General features: G+C 43.2%; 1 protein-coding gene across 1 annotated transcript; it reads left to right on the top strand.

Moving 5' to 3' along the window:
- Nucleotides 1–9,276: 9,276 nt before the first annotated feature.
- Nucleotides 9,277–15,153, top strand: LOC110570448 (CMRF35-like molecule 1). The gene is made up of 3 exons (XM_021678474.1): nt 9,277–9,379; nt 12,698–13,030; nt 14,517–15,153. Exons 1-3 carry the CDS (start codon nt 9,340–9,342, stop codon nt 14,693–14,695), a joined length of 552 nt encoding a protein of 183 aa, XP_021534149.1. The 5' UTR covers nt 9,277–9,339; the 3' UTR covers nt 14,696–15,153.
- The last annotated feature ends 202 nt before the right edge of the window (nt 15,154–15,355 follow it).

Genomic DNA, 15,355 nt, shown 5'->3' with positions numbered 1-15,355 from the left:
ATTTCAAAGAAAAGTCATAAAGAGTATAATTATTCTCAAGTTGTTCAGAGTCATGTTATTAATTCTGATTCTGCTTCAATCCAGTTTTTGTATTACTTTTGGATATTTTCACTTCATTCAGATTTATGGTCTTAAGGTTATCAGAAACTTGTACTCAGAGTTTTTTCCATGAATCTCATTGAAAAGGAAGCACATCTGCATGTTTATTGAGGCATCTGAGTATAAGTGTAACTGTCTGTAAATGAGAGAAAGGCTTAGAAATGGCCAAGTTTGGAGATCTGATTAGAGTTCTTTCCAGTGCAGCTGACAAGGAAATCTGGTTATTTCTGTGACTCACAAAATTTTGAGATAATATCATACCAGGACATCAGATTTCTAGAAGTTTCATATAATTTTTAGGACATGTATTTTAATATTATATCTAAGAAATTCATATCACTTATTTGGCAATGCTTCCCATAGAAGGTAAGGTACCAAATAACACTCATTAGTTTAATTGGCCACAAAATCTCTGAAATGTTCCACGAGCCCTGTGGGACACCCCAGACTGTGGTCAAAAGACTTTATTTTAGAATTTGATTTTGGGAAGTATGTCACAAAATATCAAAATGGTTTGAATGTTTGATTGAATGGGGTTACAAACCATTATGAAACAATATTTTTAACAGTTTTTTTTTTTTAAGATTTATTTATTTGACACAGAGAGAGAGACAGCTAGAGAGGAAACACAAGCAGGGGGAGTGGAAGAGGGAGAAGCAGGCTCCTGGCTGAGCAGGGAGCCCGATGCGGGGCTTGATCCCAGGACCCTGGGATCATGACCTGAGCCGAAGGCAGAAGCTTAACGACTGAGCCACCCAGGCACCCCGAAACAATATTTAATTATCCTTTTAACCAAAATGACAATAAAAGATACTCAATGCAAACACAGAAGGTTACATCATTGTGAGCAAAATGTAATTCCCTTCATATTAAGACCCAGTTTTCTTAAGTAATCAAAGACGTGATAAACACAGGAAATTACTTTGTCAACCAGAATCATGTTTTTTTTAGGCAGAAAACTTAAGTGATAAAGAAAAAGTTTTACTTACAATTTCTTATGGAGAACAAACCAATAGTTCAAGAAAACTCTGGACTTTTAACAAAGAGAAAACAAAAACTTCGCACTGGTGCATTTTTGATGTTAAAACTCATTTAGTCATTTAAATGTATCATAATCTTAGCCAGTATTGGCCACACATAAAATTTCTTTCCAAGGATCCTTCCTTCATAAATCTTCTAGAATTTCTTTTTTTTATATTTAGATTTTGTCCTAAATGTTTTCTCTTGAAATAACCAGTCTCACTTAAGGACAAACTTATTTTCTTTCCCCTCAACAAATATGTCTTTTTTTCCTTCATAGTTTTTCTTACAAACAGCACGTATTTTACTTTCTTCACAAACAGAGTTGTTTCCCTTGTTATTTCTAGTGGTCTTAGTTACATTTATCAGAATTCTTAATGCTTTGAAACCTTAATATCCAGTGAAATCAGGGTAGTAAGCAACTGTGAGCTCGGTTACAGCTGAATTCTTTAGATTGACAAGTTGATGAATATATTTGGAATTTTTGAAAATGTGCTTTTTTCATAATACAATATTTCAATAAAGCATGAACTCTGTTTATTAGATTTATCTTTAGTTTCTTAATAATAAGAGAAAAGTAGATAAATCTCTGTTCACTATTTTATCTTATTTACATCTGTTAATTAACTTGTTTTTAACAAGTACACTCAAACTGCTCCTAAAACTTCATGAGGCATTAGGTATAATCAAAGATTATTCTAAGGTTTCTTTTTCTCCTGATCAAATTTGCAATAGAGATAGCATGACCTTATTTGACAAAAGCAGAATAAAAGTTTTATATTTAGGCTGGTAACTCTAAAGGCTATTTTAACTCTAACTCTATTTTAAGTAAACCAACAACCTTAAATTAGCTTTAGTACCGAATGTTTTCCCAATACTGTGACCCTGAAAAATGTTGGGGTTAGTTTTTACCTTTCTGAGTTTAGAATGCTCAATGCTGGGTGCCTGGGTGGCTCAGTTGGTTAAGCGACTGCCTTCGGCTCAGGTCATGATCCTGGAGTCCCGGGATCGAGTCCCACATCGGGCTCCCTGCTCAGTGGGGGGTCTGCTTCCCCCTCTGCCCTCTTCCCTCTCGTGCTCTCTGTCTCTCATTCTCTCTCTCTCTCAAATAAATAAATAAAATCTTTAAAAAAAAAAAAAGAATGCTCAATGCTTGTAAGTGCTTGCTTTCAAATAACTAAATAGAAATCTTTTGCATGTAAATTTTAGCAATACCTCCCGTTGGTAGAGAAAATATCTCACACAACATACACTGACACACACACACTACACAGACAGGATGAACACAAAATTTTAATTTTGTTTTTACTAATATTTATGAATAGGACATTATAGGCTCAATTTTTAAGTACTTCCTTCTGATGTTATTTATTTATTTATTTATTTATTTGAAAAGCTTTTCTTTTAGTTCCCATTTCTCTCTTTTCCCTCCTTTTAATTTTTTTCTTCATCAGTCTCAGGAGATTTTGGGCTGTGTTTACATATCAAACACATGAGAAGATTTATAATTTCAAGGGTCAGAGAAAGAACGTAAAAAATTGTTTTTCTTGAGTTTCAGGGTAATTGCTATTTAAAATTCACCATTTTGTTTTTAAAAATACAGAACACTTTTGTTCCAATAGCCTGATCTTTTATAATATTCAAGAACATTCTGAGAGGACTAGGCAAGGTTTGGAGGTTGAGAGAGCTAGGGGGGTTTAACTTGTTTCCAGAGCTGTAGTTCTCCTTTTCTGGAGATTTCTACAAGAAGGACAGTTGTTCCCCATTCCCCAAAGACCTGGATTACAGCCTGAATATCAAGCCACTGCCCCATCTTGTTAACTAAATTTGCTTCTTTATATCAGGGAGAATTCTAACTAAAATGGGAACCAAAAGATTTATGCCTTTGTAAAGTCTGTCTAAAGAATTTTTTTTAAAGATTTTATTTATTTATTTATTTGAGAGAGAGAATGAGATAGAGAGAGCATGAGAGGGGGGAGGGCCAGAGGGAGAAGCAGACTCCCTGCTGAGCAGGGAGCCTGATGCGGGACTCGATCCCGGGACTCCAGGATCATGACCTGAGCCGAAGGCAGTCGCTTAACCAACTGAGCCACCCAGGCGCCCAGTCTGTCTAAAGAATTTTAACAAAAGCCTTTTTTTTTGGATACACAATGTAAGTTTGGCTTCTATTAGCCCCTGAATATTAGCCTTCAATTGATCATTTGTGGGAGGATGTAGAAGAAATTTTGGACATTTGTTCCCTCTGTGAAGAGAAGGTTGTAAATATAGTCAAATAATCTTAGTAATTCCTCTCTAAATTTGGTTGGAGCTTTGAAAGCAGAGGTAAAGGGCTTTATACTTTAAAAGCTCTGCTGCTGACAGGGCGCCTGGGTGGCTCAGTTGATTAAGCGACTGCCTTCAGCTCAGGTCATGATCCCAGAATCCCAGGATCAAGTCCTGCATCCGGCTCCCCACTCAGTGGGGAATCTGCTTCACCCTCCAACCCTCTCCCCTCTCATGCTCTTTCTCACTCTCTCTCTCTCTAAAATAAATAAATAAAATGTTTAAAAAATAAAAAAAATAAAAGCATGCTGCTGTCCAGGGGACATGAGTTTTTTATGGTGGGGGTCAAGGATGCACCTGCAAACACATTGTATAAGAATTCCTGAGGCTGGCGGGGCTTGAGTACAGAGCCCTGGAAGGTAGCAGCAAAGCGAGCCTTGTTGCCAGTCCCTGGTGCTTTTGTGAAATTCACTTTCTGGCTTTCAGCATGGATAGGAGCAGCCTGGATACTTTGAACCTAGAGATCAGGCCAGAGTGCGCTCTGTAAATCTTGTAGCAAAAGGGAAGTTAAGACAGGCACACGAGGCCAGAGTTTAAGAAGGGGAAACACAACAAACGAAGGAAAAAAAAAAAGAGAGAGACAAACCAGAAACCAGACTCAACTCCAGAGAACAAAGGGATGGTTCCCAGAGGGGAGGTGGGAGGGGGCTGTGTGGGGTAGGGGAAGGGCATGAAGAGTCCACTTATTGTGACGAGTACTGAGTCATGTATAGAAGTTAAAGGAACCAACTGTAATGCCAGTGAAAAACTCAATGAAACTAAGACAAACAAAGAAGAGACAAAGGTGTTTACACTGCATGGGGACATTTGTTTTTGTCTTAAAGTCGAACTTCTATCTTGTCAAGGGAGTCCTTAGGACTACTCATGATATTACTAGGACAATGAGAATGCTTTATAAGATGTATTTGTTTTCAAAATGTAGCCAATTTAAGGATCCATCATCTGGCCATTGATGAGGAGTAGCTCTTATCAGCAACTCAAACCAATAAGCCTTTTTGAGACTGATCCCAGGACACAAGAGGTGTCCAGAGAGGGCATAGATGATGATGCAGCCTCCATGATCCAGAAGCTTACGCCCCAAATTACCCCAAGAAAGCAAAGGCCTTCAGTGCACAGTTAGTAAAGGTGGTGTATAGTGGAAATGCTGTCTCCAGTCTCCCATGAAAATGTGAGACACCTCCCCTCACAGACCTCTAATCTGTGACATCACAAAGGTGCTTCTGGAGTGGGACTTTCCAGCATTAACAAGCAATGAGGGTTGAGACCACAAAGGTTCTCATGGGCTGGAACCTCTCATGACAAACACCCCCGAGAACTGGCACAGCCTGACAGAGATAGAACTGGCCACCAAGGTTTACCTCAGTGAGTGCACCCCCTGGATGGTGGAGATCAAAGAGAATATCCTCACGGGTCATAAAGCCAATCTCTTAGGACATAGAAGAAAACAAACGGAAGAATCTACCAGGTTTATCCTAGCCTTGGGTCTCTTGGAGCCTAAATAGCACCAAGGAGGAATGTGCCATGGGGTTGGGGAGCGTGGGTTGTATACAGTGTACCTTGTTGCATGGAGGTTCTTGAGGCTGGTGGGTGACTAGTGTCCATCTACCCCATTCCATGACCAGCTCCTCCTATCATGGGAATCCTCTTGAGATGGCGAGCAATCTAATAGGTTTTAAGTGATCTACTTGTGTCTCCCAATTTTGCAGCTTTGGCTTCCAAGATGTTTCTTAGCAACAGATGACAAACAACATATATGATATAGACCAAGGAAAACAGAGACCATGTCTAGGATGAAATGCTTCAGTAATCAAGAGTACTCAACCAAATTGAACCAAAGAGTCACTAAGCCCAAGGAACTTGTTCCACACTATTTTCTCCTGCTCATCTAAATTGAGAAAGAGAGAAAATGGACTCTGATCACTCTTGTTCCATCGGCCTGTGCAGATAGGGATTCCAGGAGTCTGACATGGTGAGAAATCTTACCTTCTACTGTCTCTCTGTCAGATGTCCCAAGGATGTCTCACCCTGCAGCAGTGTTGGGGGTGAGCGGTGTCCAGCTAGTTAAAGTATCCTGCTGACTATGCCAAGTGTCAGGGAGCAAGAATATCCCATCCTATTCTTGTGGAACCTGAGTTCCTGTCCCATTCAAGGTCCTTTTAGCTGGACCTAGAATCAAATTGACATGAGACTGATTAACAGGAAAAAATCAAATTGAATAGCATAAGTGTGGGGAATCCACACAGACATGGCAGTCAGGCATAATGGGGGTACAAAAGTCATCTAGAGTTAAGAGAAAGGGGAAGGGGCTGCCTTCAGGCCCTAGACCTCTGTGTTCACGTGCGAGAGCTGAGCCTTCTTCTGCGATTGGGGGGTCTCAATGAACCCTGGGCCTTAAATTTATGAAGAACTTATGAAGCCAGGTATTTATGAAGGGGTTGGGGGCAGGAACATGGACCTCCCCTCAAACTTTTCCCTCCCACCCTGTCTTTCTCAAGTTTTACTGAGGTGTAATTTGATAAAATAAACTGCTCCAGTTAAAGTGCATAACGAGAAGAAGAAAAGTTTTTCTTCTCGTTTTTACTACTTCTCAAATTTTACATACCTTACAATTTTGGGGTGGTGTTCACTTCTATGTGTTTAACACACACCCATTTCAGGAAACCACCACCACACACATATAAAGCAATGCTATCCCCTCGTCGGAATGGTCTTTAACTATAACTTCCGTTTCTCTAATGGCAGGCAGTCCAGCTGGTGGGTGAGGTTAGGACTTTAAGTGCTGATGTGGCTTCTGTGGACTGTGGTTCCCACATGCGCTGGCTCAGCTTTCTGGAGCCTTGCAGGTGCTGCTTGGATGGGCCCCACGTGTGCCCTCCAGTGACCAGTCTGTGACTGGGGATGGTCTTCCCCAAGCTCTCAAAGTGGGTATTGCCTCCAGGGTCTGATCAGGTGCGCACAGCTGGGGCACGAGCCTGGGAGGTCTCGGGTCCCTTTCTTCAGGGGCTTCTTCTTCTCCATCCCCCAACATCCCCTCCCACCTTCCAGAACCTCCACCACCTCCCAGAACCTCCCCCACCTCCCTTCCTGGTCCATTGGCTGGGAAGCTTGGCAAGCTGAGTACTTAGTCCCAGTCTGCTGCGTACTTCCTGTGTTTGGGGTTTGCTTCCAGGGCCAGGCAGAGGGAGGACAAAGAGAGAGAAGAGGCAGTGGTATTCCCCGCCAGGTTCTGGGACCCTAGCTCTTCTGGGCAGCAAGGACTCTCCTCCTTCTGAGTTCCAGCTGTCGGCCCCCAGCGGCTGCAGGTGGAATTGCGCTTCTGTCCTGAGTCTGTCTGAGGACCTGGTGGGAGGGAAAGAAAACATAAACACCAAGAAAACTCCTGGAATCGGCCTCCCCTCTTCCCTAGGGCTTATTTTCTCTGCTCATCCTGAGCTCTTAGGGTCCCTGCTGAGTGCGCACTTTCAGGCTGTGAGCCGTAGGGTTCATGCTCAGGCAGGAGGCTAGAGAAGGAAACATAACCGGAAAACTAACAGCTGCAGTGCTGTTATATCTGGTCTGGTTTCCTTCCTCAATCTCCTGCTAAAGTTCATTTTGCGGAGTGCTCAGATAGCTGCTGAAGGTATTCTGTCTGGGTTCTTACCTGGAGTCAGGGGAAGAGGTCCATGGAGTGTGATGACATTATTTCACCTGATTTGGAAGCCTGCAGAATAGATTTGCTAGAGCAAATATGGGAAACATGGTGAATGGCCACCAATACAGGAATAGTGTGCCACAGCCACACAAAGGACCATTAAGGAAGCTATTTTTTTTAAATTTTTTTTATTCTTATGTTAATCCCCATACATTACATCATTAGTTTTAGATGAAGTGTTCCATGATTCATTGTTTGTGCATAACACCCAGTGCTCCATGCAGAATGTGCCCTCCTCAATACCCACCACCAGGCTAACCCATTCTCCCACCCCCCTCCCCTCTAGAACCCTGTTTGTTTTTCAGAGTCCATCGTCTCTCATGGTTCGTCTACCCCTCCGATTTCCCCCGCTTCATTCTTCCCCTCCCGCTACCTTCTTCTTCTTCTTTTTTTCTCCTTAACATATATTGCATTATTTGTTTCAGAGGTACAGATCTGAGATTCAACAGTCTTGCACAATTCACAGCGCTTACCAGAGCATATACCCTCCCCAGTGTCTATCACCCAGTCACCCCATCCCTCCCACCCCACCCCCCACTCCAGCAACCCTCAGTTTGTTTCCTGCAATTAAGAATTCCTCATATCAGTGAGATCATATGATACATGTCTTTCTCTGTTTGACTTATTTCACTCAACATAATACCCTCCAGTAAGGAAGCTATTTTTTAAAAGATTTATTTATTTGAGATAGAGAGAGGGAGTGAGAGAGAGCTGGGGGGAGAGGCAGAGGGAAAGGGAGAGAGAATCCTCAAGGAGACTCTGGACTGAGATCAGAGTTGGACTCCTGCTCCAGCCCAGGACCCTGAGATCATGACCTGAGCCTAAATCAAGAGTCGGCTGATTAACGGACTGAGCCACCGAGGGGCCCCGTTAAGGAAGATAATTAAAGAATTAAGTAAGCACAGGTGTAATGGCTTGGAGAGATTCACAGTAAAATTTAAAACCTTTTTATTGGAGTATTAAATACACACAGAAAGTGCACACATTAGAAGTGCACAGCTCAATACATTTGCACAAATAAAACATACCCATGCAACCAGCACCTAGATCAAGAAACAAACACTCCCATCCCCCAGGAGGTTCTTTAACTTCATAAGGTATCTGGGGAATCCAAGGCAGCTAGAGCAGATGCTGGAGGCCACCTTTGGTCCTCTTCATTCTGGAATTTAGACAACCCCTCTGCCCACTCTCGTGAAAGCATAGCTTGTAGTTCAAGAAGGGATGGAAGCTCAAAGAACTTGGTACAATCCGACACCCCTGTTTCACAAGCTGTGTTGCCCCCACATACTCAGAGCTCTGATCAGCTATGTTCTGGGCTCATTCTCCATTACAGTCAGATGACCAACCACAATCAGCCCTTGAGGCTTGTGTGAGATATAAAAGAGAAGGACCAAACCAGACTGGACCAAACCACACGGTGAGGAGAGTTCTGAAAACATTAGCAAGCAGAGAACAAAATGGAGCTTTTGAAATAAAAATATAATTCCTACACTGAACATTTCATCCAAAGATTGGAAGAGACAGTAAACACAAAAAGCCAAACCAAATCCTCCCAAGAGGTAGAACTACCCTCATAAATATGGAAAACATAAAAGAAAAAAGGAGACAGAAGAATTGACTCAGAGAGGAGAGGGAAAGGGGACAGAGGACAGAGGGAGGAGAGGACATGTGAAAGATGAGGGGACCCTTCTGGGAAAGTCACTTAGGAGGGCATTAACATAAGCAGTTTGGGGCTGGGAAGTGGCCCTAGTCCACAGTCAGGGGAAATATACCAACAGGTGGCAGAGGAAGTGTCTAGGTCACAATGAAGCTGATGGGAAAAGGCCACTTCTCCTTCCTTAAAATCTCCCCATGGCACCTCTGCATCAGAGGGCCTCAGGACCTCAGGGGGAAGCCTGAGAGGGAGGGGCCTGACACAGCTCCTCCTGCATCCTGGTAAATGGCACTGTGGGCAGTGGGACGCTTTGCTTCCCCAAATCATTGAGACAACTCACTTCAGCCATAGGCTTCTAAAGGAGGGCACTGCCTTTCTCCTAATTAATGAAATTAGGAAGTAACTGAAGAAAAAAAATAGGGAAGTAGATGAGAGAAACTCTAAAAGAACGATTTAGAGAAATAGAAGGCATTTTGCTTCTGAGCTCAGTTCCAGTCCCTGGAGGACAGTGGGCATTAGCTGAGCACCAGGTAGACAACCCAGGCAGCAGGATATGTGGCCGCTCTTGGTTCTGTTCCTTCCCATCGTCCAAGGTGAGTGGGGCGGGTGCTTCAGGACAGAGCACCTGCAGAGCTGGGCAGAAAGCAGACAGGTTTTGTCCTGGGGGAAAAGGCAGGGCCTTTAACTCATCCAGACCTTTTCTCATTAAAAAAAATTAAAAATTTTTTTTTACCTGACAGCTTCTAAGTTAGGTGTTGGGGAAAGAAAATAAAAATAAATAATATGGTGCCTGTTTTTAGGGCAGTTTGCCATCCCTGGCAGATAGATGGATAGATAGATGATGGATGATGGATGGATAGATGGATGGATGGATATATTCATACATGCAGAAATATATACATAACATACATAATGTCAATTCCTGAGGAACTTTTAAGGAGCCAGAATCTCAGGCTCCAGCTGAAACCCACTGAGTCAAAATGGGGTTCAGACATCTGGATCATTTAAAAGCCTGCACAGTGGTCTTGACTTGCAGCTACATTCGAGACCCTCTCTTCTGAAGAGCTCAGAGTAGAGAGAGGAAGACAGGGAGCAAAACCTGGGTGTGACAGATTCTCGGGAGAGCTGCTCAACCACACACATTAGCCTGCCTGAATCTCTGCTCTGGATGAGCCAAAAACCAGAACATTGTCCAGTTTGGTCAGTGCAACAACCAAGACACAATGAGTGGTGTCATGAGGGAGGAAAGACAGAGATTAGAAGGTGTCTATTTCTGGGCTGGATGTCAAATCCTTGGAGGCAGCTGTTTCTTGAAGCTCAGAGAAGACAGGATCCAGTAAGGTAGGAACATCTGAACCCCAACTCTGTTCCTTCTCATCCTCCAGAATCACGTAGCTTGGGGCAGGATGCAGACAGTGTCTCTTCTGGGAAGGAGATCATCATGGGAAATAAAATGACCTCATTTACTCATCCATTGACTTCTTCATGATATGTGTAGAAGTAAAACACTCCGATGGGGAGATTCACATGTACAACACTTATTGGGAACACTTGCATGTTATTATTTTCTTAACTTGGAAGTTCATAAAAGAGTTACATATGCATGTGAGTCATAAGAGCAAAATACCATAGACTGAGTGGCTTGAACTAGAGAAATTTCTTTTCTCACAGTTTGAAGGCTGGGGAGTCCAAGATAGAGGTGCAGGCAGATTCAGTTCATGATGAAAGCTCTCTTTCTGGTTTTCAGGCAGCCACCTTCTCATGGTGACCCCCACCTTGTGCAGAGGCAAGGAGAGGCAGAGAGAGTGAGAGACAGAGACAGAGACAGAGATAGACAGAGACAGAGAGAAAGAATGAGAGAGAAGCTCTCTGGTGTCTTTTCTTATGACAGCACTGATCCCATCCTGAGGTCCCCATCATGATCTCTAACCCTAATGCCCTCCCAATGGCCCCATCTTCACATACCATCCCATTGGAGCTTAGGACTTCAACACAGGAATTGTGGGGTAACACAAACATTCAGTCCTTGACAATATAGGGGCAGATTGATCAAGGGGTGAACAGCACAGGCTCATCTGTTGAGGTTGACATCACTACCACCCCTTCTAAGTCCTCTTCTGCATCACTGAGCAAAACCTGGGAATCACCTTTCCCACCAAACTCCAGGTGGGCTGGAGTTTGTCCATGGAAGCACCTGCCAGAGATTTAGAAGGTGGGAGAGCAGCCTTACCCTCTGGGGGCAGCTGAAGTGTGCATGGTCAGATGAGAGATTCAGGGTGGCTTCCTGTCTCGCTCTTGGGAACCCTTACTCTGCTGGTGGAGGTTGAAGATAATTGGTGGGAGTTTCTCAGAATCACAGCAGCTTCTTATGGACTCTTGAGAGAACCCATCCTGGAACTTCTGTTGTGAACACAGTGGCAGCTTCCCTCACCATGAATCAATACAGACACTAGTACATAACTGCTCATAGCAACATTATTCACTGGGTTAAAATGTTGAAACAACCCATATATCATCAGCTGATGAATGGATAAGCTAAATGTGCCCTTCCCTAACATGGACTGGAGCCTTAACACACATTATACTAAGTGGCTGAAGCCAGACAAGGAGGCTATGATTGTAGGATTCTGTTTATATACAGTGTCTAGAATAGAGAAATCAATAGAACGTAGATTAGTGGTTGCCAAAGGCTTCAAGGAAGAGGGACGTGGGGAATGACAAGGGGTACAGGGTTTCTTTCTGCAGTGACCGAAAGTTCTGGAATTGGAGGTGATGGTGGCCCAACTTCACATGGCGCCCATGTGAATACCCTAAAAACCACTGACGTATATACTTAAAATTCATGATAAGTGAATTATATCTCAATTTGTAAAGCCAACCAAAGTAAATTCTTTGCCTTTCACATGCTTTAATTCATCTTCAAAAGGAAGAAAATTATCCCTGTCTTTAACTTAGCAAATTGGAAAGCATAAGTGGTAATCTGGAGGAAAGAAGAGGAATAAAATTATACATATGAGAAATTAATAACTTAGGAAATAAAAACAGTAACACAAACTAATCTCAAAACTAGTTTAATGTGTAAAAAACGTGCAGGCGGAGAGTAGAAACAAGGAGGAGGACATCTTGTAGTAGGTGTAAGCCACACAAATCACACAGCACGTGTGGTCAGAACGTGTAATTAAAACAGACACGAACATTTTAATTATAAAGGATACTTTCTAAATGTAGGACTTTATGCTAATACATACTCTATGAAATAGATAAAGTATCTGGGAAAAAAGAACCAAGACAATAGAACAGATTCAAGAACCATCAAAGAACTCGAATAGTCAATATTCAGGGGAAAACAATTTCATGTAATCAAGAAATTATCCCATTAATGAATTTGCCAGATAATTTTGTAGATAATTCTTAGGATTCTAAAGACACAGAAATTCCTTTGCTCTGTTTATGTGCTGGTCACCAGTGTTTTCAAGTTGAGAGGTTCCACACAAAATCTGGATTCCTGGCTACTCGAGAAAAATGAAGAGATCTGAAGCCACAGAGCCCACATTTTGCACGAGGACAATGGGCTGAAGTGGACTGGGCCAAGCCTTCCGTTGGATCATTTGCTCTCCAGATGACATTGACCATGGGGAGGGGGAGGAGTGGATTATCAGAAGCTGTCACTGCTCAGTGTGGACATTTTTGTGTCTCTGAGATGTGTAGTTGTGCTCTTAGGTGATTTCTGTGGTGGCTTTGACCCAGTGGAGTTTTGAAGGACAAAGGTCTGTCTTGTGGAAGATGTATTTTTTGTTACTCAACTCATCAGACTCTTGGGTTTATAGGAGCTATTTGTGATGCAGGAGTTTGTGGCTCTGCCCTCAGGGGGTGGGGTGGGGTGTGACAAGCACATGGCTTTGTGTTTTCAGGCTCATCTGCCCTCGTAGCAGTGTCCAATGCAGTGAGTGGCCCATTGCGGGGCTCACTGACTGTGCAGTGTCGCTATGAACCTGGGTGGGAGACCTACAGTAAGTGGTGGTGTCAAGGAGCTCAGTGGAAAGACTGCCATATCCTCGTTCAAACCGATGGATCAGAGCGGGAAGAGAAGGGTCACCATGTGTCCATCAAGGACAATCAGAAATCACGCACATTCACCGTGACCATGGAGGAGCTCAGGTGGAACAATGCAGACACTTACTGGTGTGGGATTGAGAGATCTGGAACTGACCTTGGGGTCGAAGTTAAAGTGACCATTGACCCAGGTAAGAGTATGTGTGGGTGTGGAGGTGTCTCTTCAGGGTCTTCTCTGTCCTGGTCCCTGAGGTTCCTCTCCAGTGACTTAAGGTCACTTGGAGTGAACTGTCACACAGGGGGCTTGAGTCCTGAGTTCTTCTAGGACCCCAACTGACCCCATGGGTTGGGAGGGACAGGGCTTCTCTTAGATGCTCTCATGGCTCCCAGCACCTCCTCCAGGACGGATCAAGCCTTTCTGGGCACCTTTTTCTCTGCACAGCACAGTGCCTGAGTCTATTGTCCATAGAGATCAAGGTCATGGTCCCAGTTTCATCCGTGGACCAAAGGACCTTCTTCGCTGGGACCCAGAGACCCCAATTCCTGCCAATGCTTTCCTGGACCTCTGGTGCCCACGTGTCCTTGCTCGTTCTGGCGTTTGGGGCAGTGACTTCACAGGGGCTATTCCCATGCCCTGTTCCATACCCGGGCTGAGAGGGAAGAGGCCCAGCACAGTGGGGGTGCTGTGGTTGATTCATGAGGTCTGAAAAGGCCTCCCCAGTCAAAGGGCTCTTTAAATCTATCAAATACTTTTGTCTGCATCTATGACATGATCCTATGATTTTTCTCCTTGACTCTGTTAATGTATATTATGCTTAACTGATTGTCTCATGTTCAAACAATTTTGCATTCTTGGGATAAACCCAACTTGGTGATGATGTATTATCTTGTTTATATAGAACTTGCTGTATTTTTGTTGCAGACTTTTGTATTTATGTTGAAGAGTGATTTTTTTGTTTACAACATTCTTTTTTGAAGTGCCCTTGTCAGGTTTTGGCATTAAGAGTATGCTAGTCTCGTTAAATGGATTTGAGATTGTATCATCTTTTCCTATGTCCTGGAATTTTTTGTGTAAGACAGACATTATTCCTTAAATGTTATCAGATAGGTCAGTTGAAGCTCTATAGGTTTGGAGGTTCCTTTTGGAGACGGTTCAATTAATTAATTAAGTAAGTAAGTAAGCTCTATACCCAGGTGGGGCTGAACTCCCGACCTTGAGATCAGGAGTCCCACTCTATTGACTGAGTCAGCCAGGTGCCCCTTCTAGAGACTTTTAATAATGGATTTGATTCTTTCAAATAGTTGCAAGATGATTCAAGTTGTCTAACACTTTTGTGCTAATTTTAGCATATTTTATCATTTTTGCGAGAAAGTTGTTTATTCCACCTAAAGTTTTGAATTTATTGGCATAAACTTTTTTAGATATCCTTTTATTATTCTGTCCCCTTGCTACCTCTCCTTTTTAATATGCTCAGGATATTGTGTGATGTACCTTTTTTCCATTCCTCGTATCAATTATTCAGACCTATCATTTTATCATGACTATCTTGCAAGGGTTTTGTTTTGTTTAAAAAGTAATTGCTGGCTTTTTTAGTCTTCTCTATTTTATATTTCCTTTCTAATTCATAAACTTTTTCTTTTCTTCATTATTTCCTTCCATCTATTCACACCTGCAAGTGACCGTGCAGTGTCACTATGGCCCAGGGTGGGAGACCTACGTGAAGTCATGGTGTCCGGATGCTGATTTGAATAGCTGCACCATCCTTGTTCAAACCACTGGATCAGAGCTGAAGAAGAACCGGCTGTCCATCAATCAGAAAAAGCACACATTCTCCATGACCATTTGGGGCGAGTAAAACAACTTTTGAGAACAATCAGCTGTTGTATTGATGAGTTGCTGCCCAGGCATTTTATAGTATGCCAACTCTGTTTACACCTGAAATCTAAAATTTAGATAAGGCCCCAAGCTTAGAATTCCTCCATAAGTTCCTACTTTGCTCTTTCTGGGACACATTTCAAAATAATCACTTGGAGTTGAGCCCATGAAAAATCAGTGACCTCTGTCCCGACCACCCTATAAGTAACAGGACCTGCCACCCTGCTCTCAGTCTCCTGCTCGCTTGTGGTCTGGGATGGAGGACTGCCCTTCCCAGGCTCACTGGGCGCCTCTTCCCTACAGCTGTAAGCAATAAACTTTGTGACTCTCCTTCCTTTGTGTGGGTGTATTGAAACTGTGCCTTCCATTAAATTGACCCTGGTTGTTTCATGTCCCCAGAGTGGGAGCTTGGCTGTTGAGGGAGCTCCCTGCCCACCCATGTGGGTGGCTTGTGCCTCCTCATTCAGCAGATCCTGATGGGCATATTCTTAATTCAGTAACCAGCTCCAGCTTCTACATACACCACAGAAGAACTCAGGCATTGGATGCAGACACGCCTGGTGTGGGATTAGGAGACCAGAGCTGACCATGGGTCCAAGTTAACCGGACCAGTGACCCGGGGAAGCACTCTTCCCTCATG

Source organism: Neomonachus schauinslandi, chromosome 15 (assembly GCF_002201575.2).
Source record: "Neomonachus schauinslandi chromosome 15, ASM220157v2, whole genome shotgun sequence".
Taxonomy (NCBI): Eukaryota; Metazoa; Chordata; class Mammalia; order Carnivora; family Phocidae; genus Neomonachus; species Neomonachus schauinslandi.
The sequence above is the reverse complement of the archived record's forward strand: the minus strand, read 5'-3'. Positions and strand labels throughout refer to the sequence as shown.